The sequence below is a fragment of the Oncorhynchus masou genome, chromosome 1 (genome assembly GCF_036934945.1).
Source record: "Oncorhynchus masou masou isolate Uvic2021 chromosome 1, UVic_Omas_1.1, whole genome shotgun sequence".
In the NCBI taxonomy this organism is placed as follows: Eukaryota; Metazoa; Chordata; class Actinopteri; order Salmoniformes; family Salmonidae; genus Oncorhynchus; species Oncorhynchus masou.
In genome coordinates this window covers 582,385-603,453 of record NC_088212.1, presented here as the reverse complement: position 1 = coordinate 603,453, position 21,069 = coordinate 582,385, and the positions used below count along the sequence as shown (strand labels likewise).

Genomic DNA, 21,069 nt, shown 5'->3' with positions numbered 1-21,069 from the left:
ATTGGGGGGGGATGTTTTACGATGTATCAAACTCCCTTCCCTTACCTGGCCCAGACCCCATAACGCTTACCTGGCCCAGACCCCATAACGCTTACCTGGCCCAGACCCCATAACGCTTACCTGGCCCAGACCCCATAATGCTTACCTGGTCCAGACCCCATAATGCTTACCTGGTCCATGGTGCAGAAGATGTGGGCATCGTCCTGCTGAAAGCGTCGTACACGGGTCAGCCCAGTCAGAGCGCCAGACAGCTCGTTACGATGCAGCACGCCGAAGTCAGCCATTCGCAGAGGCAGCTCCCTCCAGGAACGCGGTCGGTGGTCAAACATCAGACTAGAAATGGGGGGGGGGGGGTCACCGTGAGAGAAAGACAGGGCGAACCTGAACCAAACTGTGCTACCGCTAACTCTTTTTCTAAATAGATTGGTAACCCGGCTAATTATGGGTAACCAGGCCAGCTCAGTACAGCATAACTCACCAGTAGCTCAGTAGTATGAAAAGCCCTAAAGCTGTACTCACCAATGTCCCGGGCAGTTCATAGGTTTGAGGGCGAACACCTCCTTCTCCACTTCGAAGGAGAACATGTTGTCGCTGTAGTGCTGCCAGTGGCCTGATGTCTGCCACAGCTTACTGTTATAGATGTTAGGGGTTACCACCTCCTGGAAGCCTCGCTTACGGTACTCAGACTAGAGACAGAGACACTACATGACTAAACGCATGTGGACACCTGCTAGTCCAACATCTTATTCCAAAATCAAGGACATTAATATGGAGTTGGTCCCCCCTTTGCTGCTATAACAGCCTCCACTCTTCTGGGAAGGATTTCTACTAGATGTTGGTAAATTGCTGCGGGGACTTGCTTCCATTCAGCCACAACAGTATTAGTGAGGTCGGGCACTGATGTTGGGCGATTAGTCCTGGCTCACAGTCGGCGTTCCAATTCATCCCAAAGGTGTTCGATAGGGTTGAGGTCAGGGTTGTGTGGGCCAGTTAAGTTCTGCCACACTGTTCAACCAACCACTTCTGTATGGAGGCATGGGGGCATTGTCATTCTGAATCAGGAAAGTGCCTTCACCAAATTGTTGCCACAAAGTTTGCAGAATCATCTAGAATATCATTGTATGCTGTAGCGTTAAAATGTTCCTTCACTGGAACTAAGGGGCCTGAACCATAAAACACTGCTCCAGACCATCATTCCTCCTCCACCAAACTTTACAGTTGACACTGCTTTCGGGTAGGTAGGGATAAATGCAACACTTTACATGTTGCATTTATGTTATTGTTCTGTACAGATTATTTTACATCTATTTTTTATTTAAACTAGGCAAGTCAGTTAGGAACAAATTATTATTTACATTGACAGCCTACGCCAGCCAAACACACTGAGATGCAGTGCCTTGCGCCACTCGAGAGCCCAGATGTTAGGGGTCTATTCAACTATATTCTTATATAGGGGGCAGAGATTCTCCACATGTGATTATTTGTAGGAACTGTATAAAGAAGCAACACACCAATAAATGTTGCTTAAAGTAATTAGGGAACCGGAGGGCACTCAACCAATTAAAGTCGAGCTGCAACAAAAATACATAATTGAAAAAGGCGCTCACGCACCATCATTTACTTAAACTATTAAAAAGCTTCAAAGGTTATTATGTTAAAATCTGAAAAATTAAGAAACTAAGTGTCTCAATAAATAAAGACATGTCAAATCAGGTCAAATTCCAGTCTGAAGGAAGAATGCTTTGAATTAATTTCCCTCAGTTATTAGGTGTTTCTTTGGTCACTTCTAAACGAGTCCCTGTGAGCATCAGGGAGGAAAGAGCAGGTCTGTGTAGCTGAGAACCATAGCTTTCAGGAATGTAACCAAAACCTTTTGTAGCTTAAACCACTCAAACGCTAGAACCAACTCCATTAGAAGAACACATCACCATCTCATAGGGGCTAGAAAGCCCACTATATAAACCACCACAGTGCTTGTTACTTGTTACCTAACCCATAGGGAGAGATACCGTACCTATAGAGATAATTACAGCGCTCACTCTAGGGCTATCAGACATAGAACAGACAGACTTCCCATTCTACAGGGGCTGCCCATCTTACGGCAATGACTACTCACCCTGATAAAGTCCACCAGACTGTTGTAGATGTAGGATCCTTTAGGCAGGAAGAAACAACTGCCTGGAGACAGATCATGGAAGAAGAACAGATCCTGTTCCTGTAGGAGAGCAGAGAGTTGAATGATCAGTGTTACCCTACAGCAGATACTAACCAGGAGGACATCTGCACCACGTCACTGATCAGTTTCCCCCAGCCCCTCTAAAGACAGAGGACCCAGTAATGTCCTGCTGTTCTCAGACAATATTTCCACAATGTTTCTGTAAAAACTGCTGTATAAATAACATTTGATTGATCGACTGTAGTGGAGCAGGTCAATAAATGAATACCAGGCGGTGTCAGAGGAAGGCCCCCCAAAACTGTCAAAGGCTCCAGTCACCCAATTCACAGACTGTTTTCTCTGCTACCACATGGCAAGCAGTGCCGATGCAGCAAGTCTGGAACCAACAGGACCCTGACCAGCGTCTATCACCAGGCTAAATGGTTAATTAAGTAGTAACCAAATAGCTACCCATATTACGTGCACTGACCCTCCTTTTAACGAACACGGTTGGTACTGTTTATCATCTGTCCTGTCATCTAGTCAATTCACCTCTACCCATACCGTACCTGTCAAATGTTTGGATACCAACTCATTCAAGGGTTTTTCTTTATTTTTTACATTGTAGAATAATAGTGAAGACATCAAAACTATGAAACACATATGGAATCATGTATTATCCAAAAAAAGTGTTTAACAAATCAAAATATATAAGCCACCTTTTGCCAAATAACCATTGAATTAGTAGGTGTTGACTGATACTGTATGTACATACAGCATTACCTCAATTACCTGGTACCTCCCTGTATATAGCCACGCTACTACCTCCCTGTATATAGCCACGCTACTACCTCCCTGTATATAGCCACGCTACTACCTCCCTGTATATAGCCACGCTACTACCTCCCTGTATATAGCCACGCTACTACCTCCCTGTATATAGCCACGTATAGTGACGTCACCCCGCTCCTCCGCTCTCTCCACTGGCTTCCAGTTGAAGCTCGCATCCGCTACAAGACCATGGTGCTTGCCTACGGAGCTGTGAGGGGAACGGCACCGCAGTACCTCCAGGCTCTGATCAGGCCCTACACCCAAGCAAGGGCACTGCGTTCATCCACCTCTGGCCTGCTCGCCTCCCTACCACTGAGGAAGTACAGTTCCCGCTCAGCCCAGTCAAAACTGTTCGCTGCTCTGGCCCCCCAATGGTGGAACAAACTCCCTCACGACGCCAGGACAGCGGAGTCAATCACCACCTTCCGGAGACACCTGAAACCCCACCTCTTTAAGGAATACCTAGGATAGGATAAAGTAATCCTTCTCACCCCCCCCTTAAATGATTTAGATGCACTATTGTAAAGTGGCTGTTCCACTGGATGTCATAAGGTGAATTCACCAATTTGTAAGTCGCTCTGGATAAGAGCGTCTGCCAAATGACTTAAATGTAAATGTACTACCTCCCTGTATATAGCCACGCTACTACCTCCCTGTATATAGCCACGCTACTACCTCCCTGTATATAGCCACGCTACTACCTCCCTGTATATAGCCACGCTACTACCTCCCTGTATATAGCCACGCTACTACCTCCCTGTATATAGCCACGCTACTACCTCCCTGTATATAGCCACGCTACTACCTCCCTGTATATAGCCACGCTACTACCTGGTACCTCCCTGTATATAGCCACGCTACTACCTGGTACCTCCCTGTATATAGCCACGCTACTACCTGGTACCTCCCTGTATATAGCCACGCTACTACCTGGTACCTCCCTGTATATAGCCACGCTACTACCTGGTACCTCCCTGTATATAGCCACGTTATTACCTGGTACCTCCCTGTATATAGCCACGTTATTACCTGGTACCTCCCTGTATATAGCCACGTTATTACCTGGTACTTCCGTATATAGCCACGTTATTACCTGGTACTCCCTGTATATAGCCACGTTATTACCTGGTACTCCCTGTATATAGCCACGTTATTACCTGGTACTCCCTGTATATAGCCACGTTATTACCTGGTACTCCCTGTATATAGCCACGTTATTACCTGGTACTCCCTGTATATACCCACGTTATTACCTGGTACTTCCGTATATAGCCACGTTATTACCTGGTACTCCCTGTATATAGCCATGTTATTACCTGGTACTCCCTGTATATAGCCACGTTATTACCTGGTACTCCCTGTATATAGCCATGTTATTACCTGGTACTCCCTGTATATAGCCACGCTACTACCTGGTACCTCCCTGTATATAGCCACGCTACTACCTGGTACCTCCCTGTATATAACCATGTTATTACCTGGTACCTCCCTGTATATAGCCACGTTATTACCTGGTACCTCCCTGTATATAGCCACGTTATTACCTGGTACCTCCCTGTATATACCCATGTTATTACCTCCCTGTATATAACCATGTTATTACCTGATACTCCCTGTATGTAGCCACGTTATTACCTGGTACTCCCTGTATATAACCATGTTATTACCTGGTACCTCCCTGTATATAACCACGTTATTACCTGGTACTTCCTGTATATAGCCATATTATTGTTACTCATTGTGCATTTATTCCTTGTGTTATCATCTTTCTATTACATTCTTCTCTCTGCATTGTTGGGAAGTGTCTGTAAGTAAGCATTTCACTGTTCATCTACACCTGTTGTTTATGAAGCATTTGACAAATACCATTTGAGTGATTTGAATGACAGTCCCATACCCGTCCCAGTTTGCGGTGGTCCCTGCTCTTGGCCTCCTCCTGGAAGCGTTCCCACTCCTTTAGCATCTTAGGATCAGGGAAGGAGATGCCGTAGATCCTCTGAAGAGTCTCCATGTCAGCCTTGCCCTCCCAGTAGGTAGAGGAGTTCTGGAGGTTAGAGAAGCAGACTAGAAGAGTTGCACAATTTGGTTTTAAAGAACTTAAAAGCTGTAAAAACAATCCAACATATTTCTGAAAGTATTTCAGTTCATCTTGGATGAATATTTTGAAAGTTAAATAGTAACCACGTTTCCATCCACAGTTTTTATGCAAGTCATACCAAATAAATAAAACTAAATCGACAGCTGTGATGGAAAAGGGATATTTGTTTAACAACCTGTTGAATATTGCTTTTCATTTAGGAAAAATAACGTTCCCAAAGTAAACGGACTATTTTGTCAGGACAAGATGCTAGAATATGCATATAATTGACAGCTTAGGATAGAAAACACTTTAAAGTTGCCAAAACTGTAAAAATATTGTCTGTGAGTATAACAGAACTGATACAGGCGAAAGCCTGAGAAAAATCCAAACAGGAAGGGACTCTTATTTAGAAGGCTCTTAGTTCCTATGCGTCCCTATTGAGCAGTGAATGAGATATCAACCAGATTCCTTTTTCTATGGCTTCCCTAATGTGTCTAGTGTCACAATACATTGTTTCAGGCTTTTATTTTGAAAAATGAGCCTGAACGTCAACATTGCATCAGTGGTCAGCTGAAGTCTCTCAGTGTTTTGTGTGTAAAGGACAAATGCGGCCATTGTTTCTCTTTCCTACTAAGAAGCCATCTGTCAAGGGTTGATATATTATCGAATAGATATTTGAGAAACACCTTGAGGCTTGATTATAGGATTGACACTGAAGTCCATGGAGAACAAGAGCACCTCCTCCCAGCTGCCCACTGCACTGAGGCTCGGTAACACGGTCACCACCGATAAATCCATGATTATCGAAAACTTCAACAAGCATTTCTCAACGGCTGGCCATGCCTTCCTCCTGGCTACTACAACCTCAGCCAACAGCTCGGCCCCCCCCCGCAGCTACTCGCCCAAGCCTCTCCTTTACCCAAATCCAGATAGCAGATGTTCTGAAAGAGCTGCAAAACCTGGACCCGTACAAATCAGCTGGTCTTGACAATCTGGACCCTCTATTTCTGAAACTATCCGCCGCCATTGTCGCAACCCCTATTAACAGCCTGTTCAACCTCTTTCATATCGTCTGAGATGCCCAAGGATTGGAAAGCTGCCGCAGTCATCCCCCTCTTCAAAGGGGGAGACACCCTGGACCCAAAATGTTACAGACCTATATCCATCCTGCCCTGCCTATCTAAGGTCTTCGAAAGCCAAGTCAACAAACAGGTCACTGACCATCTCGAATCACACCGTACCTTCTCCGCTGTGCAATCTGGTTTCCGAGCTGATCATGGGTGCACCTCAGCCACGCTCAAGGTACTAAACGATATCATAACGGCCATCGATAAAAGACAGTACTGTGCAGCCGTCTTCATCAACCTTTTCAAGGCTTTCGACTCTGTCAATCACCATATTCTTATCGGCAGACTCAGTAGCCTCGGCTTTTCTGATGACTGCCTTGCCTGGTTCACCAACTACTTTGCAGACAGAGTTCAGTGTGTCAAATCGGAGGGCATGTTGTCCGGTCCTCTGGCAGTCTCTATGGGGTTGCCACAGGGTTCAATTCTCCGGCCGACTCTTTTCTCTGTATATATCAATGATGTTGCTCTTGCTGCGGGCTATTCTCTGATCCACCACTACGCAGACGGCACCATTCTATAAACTTCCGGCCCGTCCTTGGACACTGTGCTATCTAACCTCCAAATGAGCTTCAATGCCATACAACACTCCTTCCGTGGCCTCCAACTGCTCTTAAAACGCTAGTAAAACCAAATGCATGCTTTTCAACCGTTCGCTGCCTGCACCCGCACGCCCGACTAGTATCACCAGCCTGGATGGTTCCAACCTTGAATATGTGGACATCTATAAGTACCTAGGTGTCTGGCTAGACTAAACTCTCCTTCCAGACTCGTATCAAACATCTCCAATCGAAAATCAAATCTCGAGTCTGCTTTCTATTCCGCAACAAAGCCTCCTAAACTCACGCCGCCAAACTTACCCTAGTAAAACTGACTATCCTGCCGATCCTCGACTTCGGCGACGTCATCTACAAAATTGCCTCCAACACTCTACTCGGCAAACTGGATGCAGTTTATCACAGTGCCATCCGTTGTCACTAAAGCACCTTATGCCACCCACCACTGCGACCTGTATGCTCGAGTCGGCTGGCCCTCGCTACATATTCGTCGCCAGACCCACTGGTTCCAGGTCATCTACAAGTCCATGCTAGGTAAAGCTCCGCCTTATCTCAGTTCACTGGTCACGATGGCAACACCCACCCGTAGCACGCGCTCCAGCAGGTGTATCTCACTGATCATCCCTCAAGCCAACACCTCATTTGGCCACCTTCCTTCCCTTCCAGTTCTCTGCTGCCTGTGACTGGAACGAAATGCTGAAGTTGGAGACTTTTATCTCCCTCACCAACTTCAAACATCTGCTATCTGAGCAGCTAACAGATCGCTGCAGCTGTACATAGTCTTATCGGTAAATAGCCCACCCAATTTTACCTACCTCATACCCATACTGTTTTTATTTATTTACTTTTCTGCTCTTTTGCACACCAATATCTCTACCTGTACATGACCATCTGATCATTTATCACTCCAGTGTTAATCTGCAAAATTGTAAATTATTTGCCTACCTCCTCATGCCTTTTGCACACAATGTATAGAGACTTTTTTTTCTACTGTGTTTGACTTGTTTATTGTTTACATGTGTAACTCTGTGTTGTCTGTCCACACTGCAAGTTCTCATTTGCAACTGCGACCTTATCTTGGCCAGGTCGCAGTTGCAAATGAGAACTTGTTCTCAACTAGTCTACCTGGTTAAATAAATAAAAATATATAAACAACGTTGGCCATGTTTGTCGATATTATGGAGCTATTTCCGGCGTTGTCGTGACTGTTATTTCAGCTACAAAAACAATATTTTTGGAAAAAAGGAACATTTGCTATCTAACTGGGAGTCTTGAGTGAAAACATCCGAAACTCAAAGGTAAACGATTGAATTTGATTGCTTTTCTGATTTTCGTGATCAAGTAGCCTGCTGCTAGCTAGGCATAGTGCTATGCTAAGCTATCAAACGTACAAAAAAGCTTGTCTTGCTTTGGCTGTAAAGCATATTTTCAAAATCTGAGATGATTAACAAAAGGCTAAGCTGTGTTTCAATATATTTCACTTGTGATTTCATGAATATGAACATTTTCTAGTAATATTTATGTCCAGTGCGTTATGCTAATTAGTGTCAGTTGATGATTACGCTCCCGGATCCGGGATGGTAGTAACAAGAGGTTAATAAGGGCTCTTTTAGTATCTAAAAAATGAATTCTGGGAGAAATGGTGGTAGAAACACAGTAAACTTGATGGCATGGTGCTCCCCCCTCCCACTACAACTAGGGAAACCATACAGTTTACATCTGGCTGAAGGAAACCTGAACTTCAAAAAGGTGATATCAACTGAGCCTGGGAGACCACAACAAACAGGAAATGGGATAAAACACAGGTATCCAGTCTAAGATCAGCATATACCAGGCATCTTTTTAAGCATTCTCATAACAGGGAAAGGAGCCAATTAAGGTTATTGTAAAACAGGATATGTTTATATGAGACAACATCAAGACCGAATACTTGAATCCCAAATAATACCGGGATGTTGGAGTGTAAAGGCGGTCATGGAAACCTTAGAGTGTTAGGACATGTAAAACTGGGACAACTTCAGAGAACCATCAAGAGAATTAAAGATCCTTCAAAAGAAACTAAATAGAAGAATGAAAACATAGCGGAGACAAAAACAGAAGTGTGCTTTACCTTGTGGATCTTCAGGGCCTTGATCTTTCCAGTGTGTCGGACATGGGGTCCTCGGCACAGGTCAATCAGCGGACCACACCTAGTCAGCACAGACAGGATAAATACACAGGGAATCTGGATCGGCCCAAACACCCATTCCAGAACGACCGGGTCGGGATGCAGCTCACCTGTACACAGTAGTGGTTGGGGTGGTCACCTTCTCATTCAGGATCCGGCACTTAAATTTGTTGTACTGCAGAGGAGAGAGATGTTCAGATCAGTCGTGGAACAGCAGAAATACATACTACATATGACAGAGAGACCAGACAGGAAGAGAGAGACCAGACAGGAAGAGAGAGACCAGACAGGAAGAGAGAGACCAGACAGGAAGAGAGAGACCAGACAGGAAGAGAGAGACCAGACAGGAAGAGAGAGACCAGACAGAATATTGCAAAGCAAAATGATTTATTAAAATGTATATTATATATAGTGTTGCTTTGGCAATATTGATACAATGTTTTTCATGCCAATAAAGCAGCTTGCATTTCAATTTGAGACAGGGAGAGACCGTAACATGGCACTACCATACAGGTTCTCAAATTACAATTCCACTGGATTCTCCAATTACAGTGAATGAACTACAGGACAAAATACAAACCCTTCAACCCAAAAAGGCCTGTGATGTTTATTGTATTCTGAATTAAATATACAGACAAATTCCTATTGGCTATACTAAAACTAACATCATCTTTCACTCTGACATCTTCCCCAATATTTGGAACCAAGGACTGATCACACCAATCCACAAAAGTGGAGACAAATTTGACCCCAATAATTACTGTGTGATATGCATCAACAGCAGCCTAGGAAAATCCTCTGCATTATCATTAACAGCAGACTTGTACATTTCCTCAGTGAACACAATGCACTGAACAAACATTTTTTTTTATACCAAATTACCATACGACAGACCACGTAGTCACCCTAATTGACAAACAAACAAACCAAAACACAGGCAAAGTCTTCTCATGCTTTGTTCAGTTAAAAAAAGCTTAACTCAATTTGGCTTGAGGGTCTCCTATACAAATTGATGGAAAGTGGTGTTGGAGGGGGCTATGAGATTATTAAATCAAATTACATTACACAAACAAGTGTATGGTTAAAATTCACAATGAAAAAATATATTTCCACAGGGCCGTGGGGTGAGTCAGGGATGCAGCTTAAGCCCCACCCTCTTCAACCTACATACGGATTCGCAAGGGCATTAGAACAGTCTGCAACGTCTGGCAAAAGATACTTGAATCAGTTATAGAACCCATTGCCCTTTATCGTTGTGAGGTCTGGGGTCCGCTCACCAACTAAGAATTCACAAAATGGGACAAACACCAAATGAAGACCAAGCTGAATTCTGCAAAAATATCCTTCGTGTACAACGTAGAACACCAAATAATGCATGCAGAGCAGAATTAGGCCGATACCCACTAATTATTAAAATCCAGAAAAGAGCCATTAAAATTCTACAACCACCAAAAAGGAAGCGATTCCGAAACCTTCCATAACAAAGCCATCACCTACAGAGAGATGAACCTGGAGAAGAGTGGCTCTGTTCACAAAAGGCACATAGCCTGTCTTCTCTTGAGAGCCAGGTCTGACTACGGCAGCCTTTCTCAATAGCAAGGCTTTGCTCACTGAGTTCAAGTTGCATTCTAGTTTGCTCAGTTTTTTTGTTAATACTTTCCAATGTGTCAAGTAATTATCTTTGTTTTCTAATGACTTGGTTGGGTCTAATTGTGTTGCTGTCCTGGGGCTCTGTTTTAAAACTGTCCACAAAATGTGGAAACTGAGCTGCACTTCCTAACCTCCTGCCCAATGTATGACCATATTAGACACATATTTCCCCTCAGATTACACAGATCCACAAAGAATTAGAAAACAAACCCGACTTTGAAAAACTCCCATATCTACTGGGTGAAATAACAGAGTGCCATCACAGCAGCTAGAGTTGTGACCTGTTGCCACAAGAAAAGGGCAACCAGTGAATAACAAACACCATTGTAAATATATCCCATATTTATGTTTATTCATTTTCCCTTTTGTAATTTTAACCATTCGCACATATGACATTTGAAATGTCTTCATTCTTTGTAACTTTTGTGAGTGTAAGGTTTACTTTTAAACAGTATTGTTTATTTTCTAGTTCACTGGCTTGGGAAATGTAAACATGTTTCCCAATAAAGTCCTTTGAGTGAGAGAGAGATCTACCTTGAACATCTCCAGGAGAGTCTCCTTCTTGATCTCCAGCCTCTCAAAGGGCTGCTTCTCCTTGATGATCTTCTTACACAAGTTCTCCAAACAGGGGAAGTCATTACTGGACACCCCCCTGGAGAGGTGGAAGAGTGGAGGAGGTGGGGAAGGAGGCGGCAGAGGAAGAGACTGAGTGAGTACAGCGATGGAAGAAAAGGAGTGCTGGCTGGCAGAGAGAACTAGTGGTAGACTTCCGTCCCCAGAGTTCGTTAACGGGACTGCTTGCCAAGCCAACTGGCATCAACCTGAGTGAAGAGTCAGTTCCGTCAATTCAGGAAGCTACATTTAAATTGGATTTCTAGGAATTAGTTTTCTATTAATTGAATATCCTGAATTGACCCAAACACCGTGTCAACTTAGATGATGAAAGTACATTGGGATGAACATACAATCATCTAAACACTGGAACATTCTTCCTGGTGCACTCACGCTTTCTACTCATTCCCTGTCAGCCAGCTAGACCAATTACACAAGTCTTTACCCAGCTGAAACTGGCCAATGAGACGAGGCGTTACTCACTCTTGGTCCAGGAACATGTCGTAGTAGAAGCCGTTCTCGATGGGCGGACCGTAACACAAGCAGCCTCCGTAGACCCTCTCCATTGCCTCACCCATTATGTGGGCACTGGAGTGCCAGTACACCTGACGAGGAGGAAAGGATGGCGGGGGGGGGAAGAGTTGAGAGGATGGCGGGGGGGGGGAGTGGGGGGAAGAGAGTGGGGAGGATGGCGGGGGCATTATAAAATAGCATTATTTTACAGACTTATAAGGCCAGTTTCCCAGACATAGATTAAACTCAGGAGAAACTGTCCCTGTAAGTCTTTAAAAGACCTGGAGGTTGTACTTACAGCTTTAGCCTCGTCGTCATCAAACTTGAGTAGCTGCAGACTGCAGTTTTCCTCTAGAGGTCGGTCCAGGTCCCACACAGAGCTGTTCACCTTAGCTATCACTGTGGCGTCAGCTAGACCCTGACTATGAGAGAGTGAGACACACACATTATAAAGTTATTACTATTCAAATTAATGTTATAATAGAGGCCTGTCCAGGTTGTCTGCAAGAGCCTAAATATAGGGATAGCTGTGTTATTACAGAGTCATCATTAGAATACAGGGATAGCTTAGTGTTTCTTCAGGATCGGTGGGTACCCCACGGGACGGTTGAGCTAACTTGATTAGCATGAGGGTGTATGTAACAAGAACATTTCCCAGGACATAGACATATCGGATATTGGCAGAAGGCTTAAATTCTTGTTAATCTAGTGAAATAATACCATGCTATTGTTTGAGGAGAGTGCACAGTTATGAACTTGAAAATGTATTAATAAACCAATTAGGCACATTTGGGCAGTCTTGATACAACAGTGAACAGAAATGCAATGGTTCATTGGATCAGTCTAAAACTTTGCGCATGCACTGCTGCCATCTAGTGGCCAAGATCTAAATTGCGCCTGGGCTCCGTGTACACATGCTGCTCTTCCTCCCCTCCGTGTACACATGCTGCTCTTCCTCCCCTCCGTGTACACATGCTGCTCTTCCTCCCCTCTGCTCCGTGCCATGCCGGTAAAACCATAAATCCCAGGACGAGAAGAACGGTATGAACATCTGGGTACCGCCCATCCTACTGAATAGCATACCAGGCCAGTTACAACACAAACATCTGGGTACCGCCCATCCTACTGAATAGCATACCAGGCCAGTTACAACACAAACATCTGAGTACCGCCCATCCTACTGAATAGCATACCAGGCCAGTTACAACACAAACATCTGAGTACCGCCCATCCTACTGAATAGCATACCAGGCCAGTTACAACACAAACATCTGAGTACCGCCCATCCTACTGAATAGCATACCAGGCCAGTTACAACACAAACATCTGGGTACCGCCCATCCTACTGAATAGCATACCAGGCCAGTTACAACACAAACATCTGAGTACCGCCCATCCTACTGAATAGCATACCAGGCCAGTTACAACACAAACATCTGAGTACCGCCCATCCTACTAAATAGCATACCAGGCCAGTTACAACACAAACATCTGAGTACCGCCCATCCTACTAAATAGCATACCAGGCCAGTTACAACACAAACATCTGAGTACCGCCCATCCTACTGAATAGCATACCAGGCCAGTTACAACACAAACATCTGAGTACCGCCCATCCTACTGAATAGCATACCAGGCCAGTTACAACACAAACATCTGGGTACCGCCCATCCTACTGAATAGCATACCAGGCCAGTTACAACACAAACATCTGAGTACCGCCCATCCTACTGAATAGCATACCAGGCCAGTTACAACACAAACATCTGAGTACCGCCCATCCTACTGAATAGCATACCAGGCCAGTTACAACACAAACATCTGAGTACCGCCCATCCTACTGAATAGCATACCAGGCCAGTTACAACACAAACATCTGAGTACCGCCCATCCTACTGAATAGCATACCAGGCCAGTTACAACACAAACATCTGAGTACCGCCCATCCTACTGAATAGCATACCAGGCCAGTTACAACACAAACATCTGAGTACCGCCCATCCTACTGAATAGCATACCAGGCCAGTTACAACACAAACATCTGAGTACCGCCCATCCTACTGAATAGCATACCAGGCCAGTTACAACACAAACATCTGGGTACCGCCCATCCTACTGAATAGCATACCAGGCCAGTTACAACACAAACATCTGAGTACCGCCCATCCTACTGAATAGCATACCAGGCCAGTTACAACACAAACATCTGAGTACCGCCCATCCTACTGAATAGCATACCAGGCCAGTTACAACACAAACATCTGGGTACCGCCCATCCTACTGAATAGCATACCAGGCCAGTTACAACACAAACATCTGGGTACCGCCCATCCTACTGAATAGCATACCAGGCCAGTTACAACACAAACATCTGGGTACCGCCCATCCTACTGAATAGCATACCAGGCCAGTTACAACACAAACATCTGAGTACCGCCCATCCTACTGAATAGCATACCAGGCCAGTTACAACACAAACATCTGGGTACCGCCCATCCTACTGAATAGCATACCAGGCCAGTTACAACACAAACATCTGAGCACCGCCCATCCTACTGAATAGCATACCAGGCCAGTTACAACACAAACATCTGAGTACCGCCCATCCTACTGAATAGCATACCAGGCCAGTTACAACACAAACATCTGAGTACCGCCCATCCTACTGAATAGCATACCAGGCCAGTTACAACACAAACATCTGAGTACCGCCCATCCTACTGAATAGCATACCAGGCCAGTTACAACACAAACATCTGAGTACCGCCCATCCTACTGAATAGCATACCAGGCCAGTTACAACACAAACATCTGGGTACCGCCCATCCTACTGAATAGCATACCAGGCCAGTTACAACACAAACATCTGGGTACCGCCCATCCTACTGAATAGCATACCAGGCCAGTTACAACACAAACATCTGGGTACCGCCCATCCTACTGAATAGCATACCAGGCCAGTTACAACACAAACATCTGAGTACCGCCCATCCTACTGAATAGCATACCAGGCCAGTTACAACACAAACATCTGGGTACCGCCCATCCTACTGAATAGCATACCAGGCCAGTTACAACACAAACATCTGAGCACCGCCCATCCTACTGAATAGCATACCAGGCCAGTTACAACACAAACATCTGAGTACCGCCCATCCTACTGAATAGCATACCAGGCCAGTTACAACACAAACATCTGAGTACCGCCCATCCTACTGAATAGCATACCAGGCCAGTTACAACACAAACATCTGAGTACCGCCCATCCTACTGAATAGCATACCAGGCCAGTTACAACACAAACATCTGGGTACCGCCCATCCTACTGAATAGCATACCAGGCCAGTTACAACACAAACATCTGGGTACCGCCCATCCTACTGAATAGCATACCAGGCCAGTTACAACACAAACATCTGAGTACCGCCCATCCTACTGAATAGCATACCAGGCCAGTTACAACACAAACATCTGGGTACCGCCCATCCTACTGAATAGCATACCAGGCCAGTTACAACACAAACATCTGAGTACCGCCCATCCTACTGAATAGCATACCAGGCCAGTTACAACACAAACATCTGAGTACCGCCCATCCTACTGAATAGCATACCAGGCCAGTTACAACACAAACATCTGGGTACCGCCCATCCTACTGAATAGCATACCAGGCCAGTTACAACACAAACATCTGGGTACCGCCCATCCTACTGAATAGCATACCAGGCCAGTTACAACACAAACATCTGAGTACCGCCCATCCTACTGAATAGCATACCAGGCCAGTTACAACACAAACATCTGAGTACCGCCCATCCTACTGAATAGCATACCAGGCCAGTTACAACACAAACATCTGAGTACCGCCCATCCTACTGAATAGCATACCAGGCCAGTTACAACACAAACATCTGAGTACCGCCCATCCTACTGAATAGCATACCAGGCCAGTTACAACACAAACATCTGGGTACCGCCCATCCTACTGAATAGCATACCAGGCCAGTTACAACACAAACATCTGAGTACCGCCCATCCTACTGAATAGCATACCAGGCCAGTTACAACACAAACATCTGAGTACCGCCCATCCTACTGAATAGCATACCAGGCCAGTTACAACACAAACATCTGAGTACCGCCCATCCTACTGAATAGCATACCAGGCCAGTTACAACACAAACATCTGAGTACCGCCCATCCTACTGAATAGCATACCAGGCCAGTTACAACACAAACATCTGAGTACCGCCCATTCTACTGAATAGCATACCAGGCCAGTTACAACACAAACATCTGAGTACCGCCCATCCTACTAAATAGCATACCAGGCCAGTTACAACACAAACATCTGAGTACCGCCCATCCTACTGAATAGCATACCAGGCCAGTTACAACACCCTAATTTTTTTCCCACAATATATCAAAATTAACTTTTACCAGTTGAATGTAGACAAACATATTTTTCTATTATCAACAACTTTGCACATTTCTGGGGTTTAAACAAAATATGCAAATGAGTCATGTTGGGTAATAAAGTATGTTGAGTAATGTAGCGTAACGGATTACAGATAGAAGCAGGCCACCTGGCCTGCGCGCAAATGTAGAAATGTGTCCATTTGGGATGTCTGATTGTCTTAACTATCAAATACTCACCACCACTAATGAACTATTGTATTCTTCACCTCAAATCAAGTAAACATCGAATGAGAATGACAAGTTACTCAATGAAGTTGAAAAATTGTTCGAGCTCTCTCCAATTTTGATAACCACCGATACCACGAGGCTCATAAATGCCTGATTCATGTTATCCTTGTGGAAAAACAGCGGTTTCTGTCCAGAGCTCACTGTGCCTGAGGGGCCAGAACAGTTGGTACAATGCTGCAAGTTTGTTGGCCAGATTTATTTTTGGGCTATTTTATGTGGGCTATTTTTACCTAGTTGGCAATAGAACAAAAGCACGTTACAATGTAAATGTTCATATGAAAATCATTACTGGCACAGAGATCGGTAGAAATGTACTTACATTTCCCTCACTAACTTTAAACATCAGCTATCTGAGCAGCTAACCGATCGCTGCAGCTAGACACAGCCCATCTGTAAATAGCCCACCCAATCTACCTACCTCATCCCCATATTGTTCTTATTTACTTTTCTGCTCTTTTGCACACCAGTATCACTACTTACACACCATCTGCTCATCTCTCACTCCCGTGTTAATCTGCTGAATTGTAATCACTTTGCTACTATTTATTGCCTTACCTCCTCACTCCAATTGCACACACTGTATATAGACTTTCCTATTATGTTATTGACTGTATGCTTGTTTATTCCATGTTTAACTCTGTTGTTGTTTCTGTCGCACTGCTTTGCTTTATCTTGGCCAGGTCTCAGTTGTAAATGAGAACTTGTTCTCAACTAGCCTACCTGGTTAAATAAAGGTGACATAAAAAAAATAAACAATTGTAAATTGGCACTCCACATTTAAAAAGGTTGCAGACCCTGGGTGTAGCCTGTTACCGGCAACTTCAGGAGCTTAACAGAATCGGCGAAGGGCAGCAGGTGAAAGATTATTTCATCAGTGTGCTTAAAGCATTAGACAAGCTCAGTGCATATAGCCGATTTTATTAAAACACATTCATTCATTAAAATGTTTTAGCAGGATGTTCCAAATACCTGTATTGCAAGAATCAAGTTTAATTTTTTTGTTCTCGTCACCTTGGCTCCTCCTGCCACTCACAGACAGACCCCAAGCCCCTCCTCCTGCCACTCACAGACAGACCCCAAGCCCCTCCTCCTGCCACTCACAGACAGACCCCAAGCCCCTCCTCCTGCCACTCACAGACAGAACCCAAGCCCCTCCTCCTGCGGCTCACGAAGATTAAATATCACTTCCTCCTCTCTGACAGCAAGCTGTTTCAACGCGCTTTATGCAGTTGAGGTTTGAACCAACAGAGTCATCAGTGGATGTGCATGGATCTGGTTAAATTTGTATCAAAAAAGGGCATTTTGATATAGACTTGAAAACCAGATCAATGATTGCAAAAATACAGGTAAACTATTTTGATAAAATAATTACATTATTTATGGGTCTTATGGTTGTGGAAGGCTTATATTTATACTAGGTATGAATACAAGCGCTCCATTCATTGGATTATTTGTGACTATTTGAAACGCAATGTCTTGATCTTTAAATTGTGCAACAAAATGTATTTAGAGAACTTTTTAAAAATCGAGATATCAAAAACAGCCCATAGGTTTGTAAAAAAATCAAGATATAATTTTTAGGCCACATAGCCCTGCGGTAGGGTTAAGGTAGGTAAGGGGACTGTCTCACCTGATGCCAGCAGCCACCTGGTAGGGCGTGGTCTTCCAGGACTCAGCCTCCACCACCTTCCCATCTGGCAGAGTCACATTGATGGATTTACTGTCCTTCTCTGCCCTCTCTGCCATCAGAGCATCATGCTCCTCCTTCAGTTTAGTGTACAGGGACAGACGCTCCTCCATGTACCCGGGAGGAGGGGACAGCTAGAGGGGGAAGAATGAAGAGTGAGTCTGGTGAACAGAGAGAGATGCTCCGCTATCCACAGGAGAGGAGGGGACAGAGAGGGGGAGAGAGAATGGACAGGGGGGGTGGAGAGAGTGTAAGTAGTGAACAGACAGCTAGATAGGTGGGAAAGGAGAGAGTGTAAGTAGTGAACAGACAGCTAGATAGGTGGGAAAGGAGAGAGTGTAAGTAGTGAACAGACAGCTGGAGGGGAAAGGAGAGAGGTAAGTAGTGAACAGACAGCTGGAGGGGAAAGAAGAGAGGTAAGAGAGTATAAGTAGTGAACAGACAGCTAGATGGGAAAGGAGAGTAGTCTCAGCTGTGTGTACCAAGACAGCCCCTCAATCTACTGTGGAGGGGACCACTAGAGGGAGGAGAGACGGACAGAAAGAGATTGAGACTGACTGCCATCTACTCCGCCACTTACCTCTGTCTTCCCACCAGCGTCTCCCGCTGCAACCTTCTTCTTCTTCTTCTCTCCATCTTTGGCTCCTCCTCCCTGAACAGAAGTCAGATAATGGGTGTGGTTAGCTCCTTAATAAAACATTGACCATAACTGCATTAGCGATAACTAACCATTTTTATTTCACCTTTATTTAACCGGGAAGGCCAGTTGAGAAAAAGTTCTCATTTACAACTGCGACCTGGCCAAGATAAAGCAAAGCAGTGCGACAGAAACAGAGTATTTAACTACATTATATAGGCCACACAGAGCAGCCAAACCTGCTGGGCAAAGAAGGTTGAGACTGTTGTTGACACGACTAGTTAGGATGACGAACATAGCGCTCAAACTGTAAGCGGCATTCTACCAAAGGTACGTCCATTATGAACGAGGCTTTGAGGAATCGAACTCCGACTACAACGATTAGCCAAAGGTCAATACTCAAACATTTCAATTATGAATGTCCACTTTGCACATGTGTTTGTCCTTTAGTTGCATAAATCTCTAGTTTTTCAATAACCGTTAATCAAATATAACCACCGCCCGGTTTGCTCATTGCTGTTACTCTAAAACCGCAACTCAGCGCATGTACTCATTTAATTCAACAAGGCAAATCGGTAGTGGTATTTGATCAACGTTTTTTGAATAACTATGTTTCAGCAAACAAAAAGGCACGCAACAAGAGGCCAAACATAGGTACACGGTGGGCATTTCGTAATTATAATATATTAACTATTGATGTAGTAGGAGCTGGAGACCACAATGCCGGGTCTCGGCTCCACGTCGTTAGTGAAGTTCATCAGAAACGTATTTCACCAAGACGCCTTCGTCCAACAACTTAGCTATGTCGCTTTCGTCCAACAACGTAGCTATGTGTAACAGATGAGTCCTGATCAGGGAATAAACATAGAACACATGGCATATAGGGCATCAATACAGAACACGATGCAATAATAGTAGAACAATTAAATTCACACAGGAGACACTACTATAACTAGCTACTGTAACTAACGCTACAATCAAACCTATAGCTAGCTAATTTGAAGCATATTAAAATAGTTAACTGGAATGTTTAAGACAAGGAATATTCTTTGATAAGCCGTGATTATATTGCTTGCTATATATGTTAGCTTAGCTTCAGGTCAACAATGCTGACAGCTGCATGCGTGATGGTATACAACAGGACTTAGCCACGCTACCTTTTTCCCGTCGTCAACTTTCAACTCCTCCATTTGCTCCGCCATGCTCTTTTCCGCCATTATACGAATACTATACCCGTAAATATATTGTTTCAATTGTGTTAATCAGTTCAGCCAGCTCACCGGCAAGATCGTGTCCCGGATATTGCGTCACTAACTGATGCAATCGTTGCTGATTTGATTGACAGCAGCGTTGAGCCAATTATGTCTCGCGTCGTGGGTTTATGGCTGTCGTCAGAAGTTAACCACAGCCACAAAGTCAAACACCCCGCCTATTTCTACAATTTCGCTTCTCTAAAATCTATTTCTTAATCTAACCACACTGCTAACATTATGCCTAGACCGAACCTTTAATGAAGACCAAAAAACATGTTGTATTCATGAATTTTTACCATAAATTCCATTTGACTTTGTAGCTGTGGTCAAATCAAATCAAATTTAATTATATAGCCCTTCGTACATCAGCTGATATGTCACTATGGAACAGGTTTATAATAAGGAGTGGAGCTATGTCACTATGGAACCGGTTTATAATAAGGAGTGGGGCTATGTCACTATGGAACAGGTTTATAATAAGGAGTGGGGCTATGTCACTATGGAACCGGTTTATAATAAAGAGTGGGGCTATGTCACTATGGAACAGGTTTATAATAAGGAGTGGGGCTATGTCACTATGGAACAGGTTTATAATAAGGAGTGGAGCTATGTCACTATGGAACCGGTTTATAATAAAGAGTGGGGCTATGTCACTATGGAACAGGTTTATAATAAGGAGTGGGGCTATGTCACTATGGAATAGGTTTATAATAAAGAGTGGGGCTATGTCACTATGGAACAGGTTTATAATAAGGAGTGGAGCTATGTCACTATGGAACAGGTTTATAATAAGGAGTGGGGCTATGTCACTATGGAACAGGTTTATAATAAGGAGTGGGGCTATGTCACTATGGAACAGGTTTATAATAAGGAGTGGGGCTATGTCACTATGGAACAGGTTTATAATAAGGAGTGGAGCTATGTCACTATGGAACCGGTTTATAATAAGGAGTGGAGCTATGTCACTATGGAACAGGTTTATAATAAAGAGTGGGGCTATGTCACTATGGAACAGGTTTATAATAAGGAGTGGGGCTATGTCACTATGGAACAGGTTTATAATAAGGAGTGGGGCTATGTCACTATGGAACAGGTT

At 44.2% G+C, this 21,069-nt stretch overlaps 1 protein-coding gene across 1 annotated transcript in view; it reads right to left on the bottom strand.

The window, feature by feature from the left end:
* Positions 1–20,045, bottom strand: part of tars1 (threonyl-tRNA synthetase 1) — a 31,021-nt gene extending 10,976 nt beyond the window's left edge. The window contains exons 1-12 of the mRNA XM_064926999.1: positions 19,878–20,045; positions 18,664–18,735; positions 18,027–18,217; positions 11,988–12,111; positions 11,660–11,781; positions 11,099–11,216; positions 9,025–9,089; positions 8,858–8,936; positions 4,884–5,030; positions 2,117–2,215; positions 520–686; positions 171–333 (exon numbers count right to left, since the gene is read on the bottom strand). Of these exons, the coding sequence (XP_064783071.1) occupies positions 171–333; positions 520–686; positions 2,117–2,215; positions 4,884–5,030; positions 8,858–8,936; positions 9,025–9,089; positions 11,099–11,216; positions 11,660–11,781; positions 11,988–12,111; positions 18,027–18,217; positions 18,664–18,735; positions 19,878–19,937 (1,407 nt within the window). The 5' untranslated portion in view covers positions 19,938–20,045. The remainder of the gene's footprint in view (positions 1–170; positions 334–519; positions 687–2,116; positions 2,216–4,883; positions 5,031–8,857; positions 8,937–9,024; positions 9,090–11,098; positions 11,217–11,659; positions 11,782–11,987; positions 12,112–18,026; positions 18,218–18,663; positions 18,736–19,877) is intronic.
* Between the last annotated feature and the right edge of the window lie 1,024 nt (positions 20,046–21,069).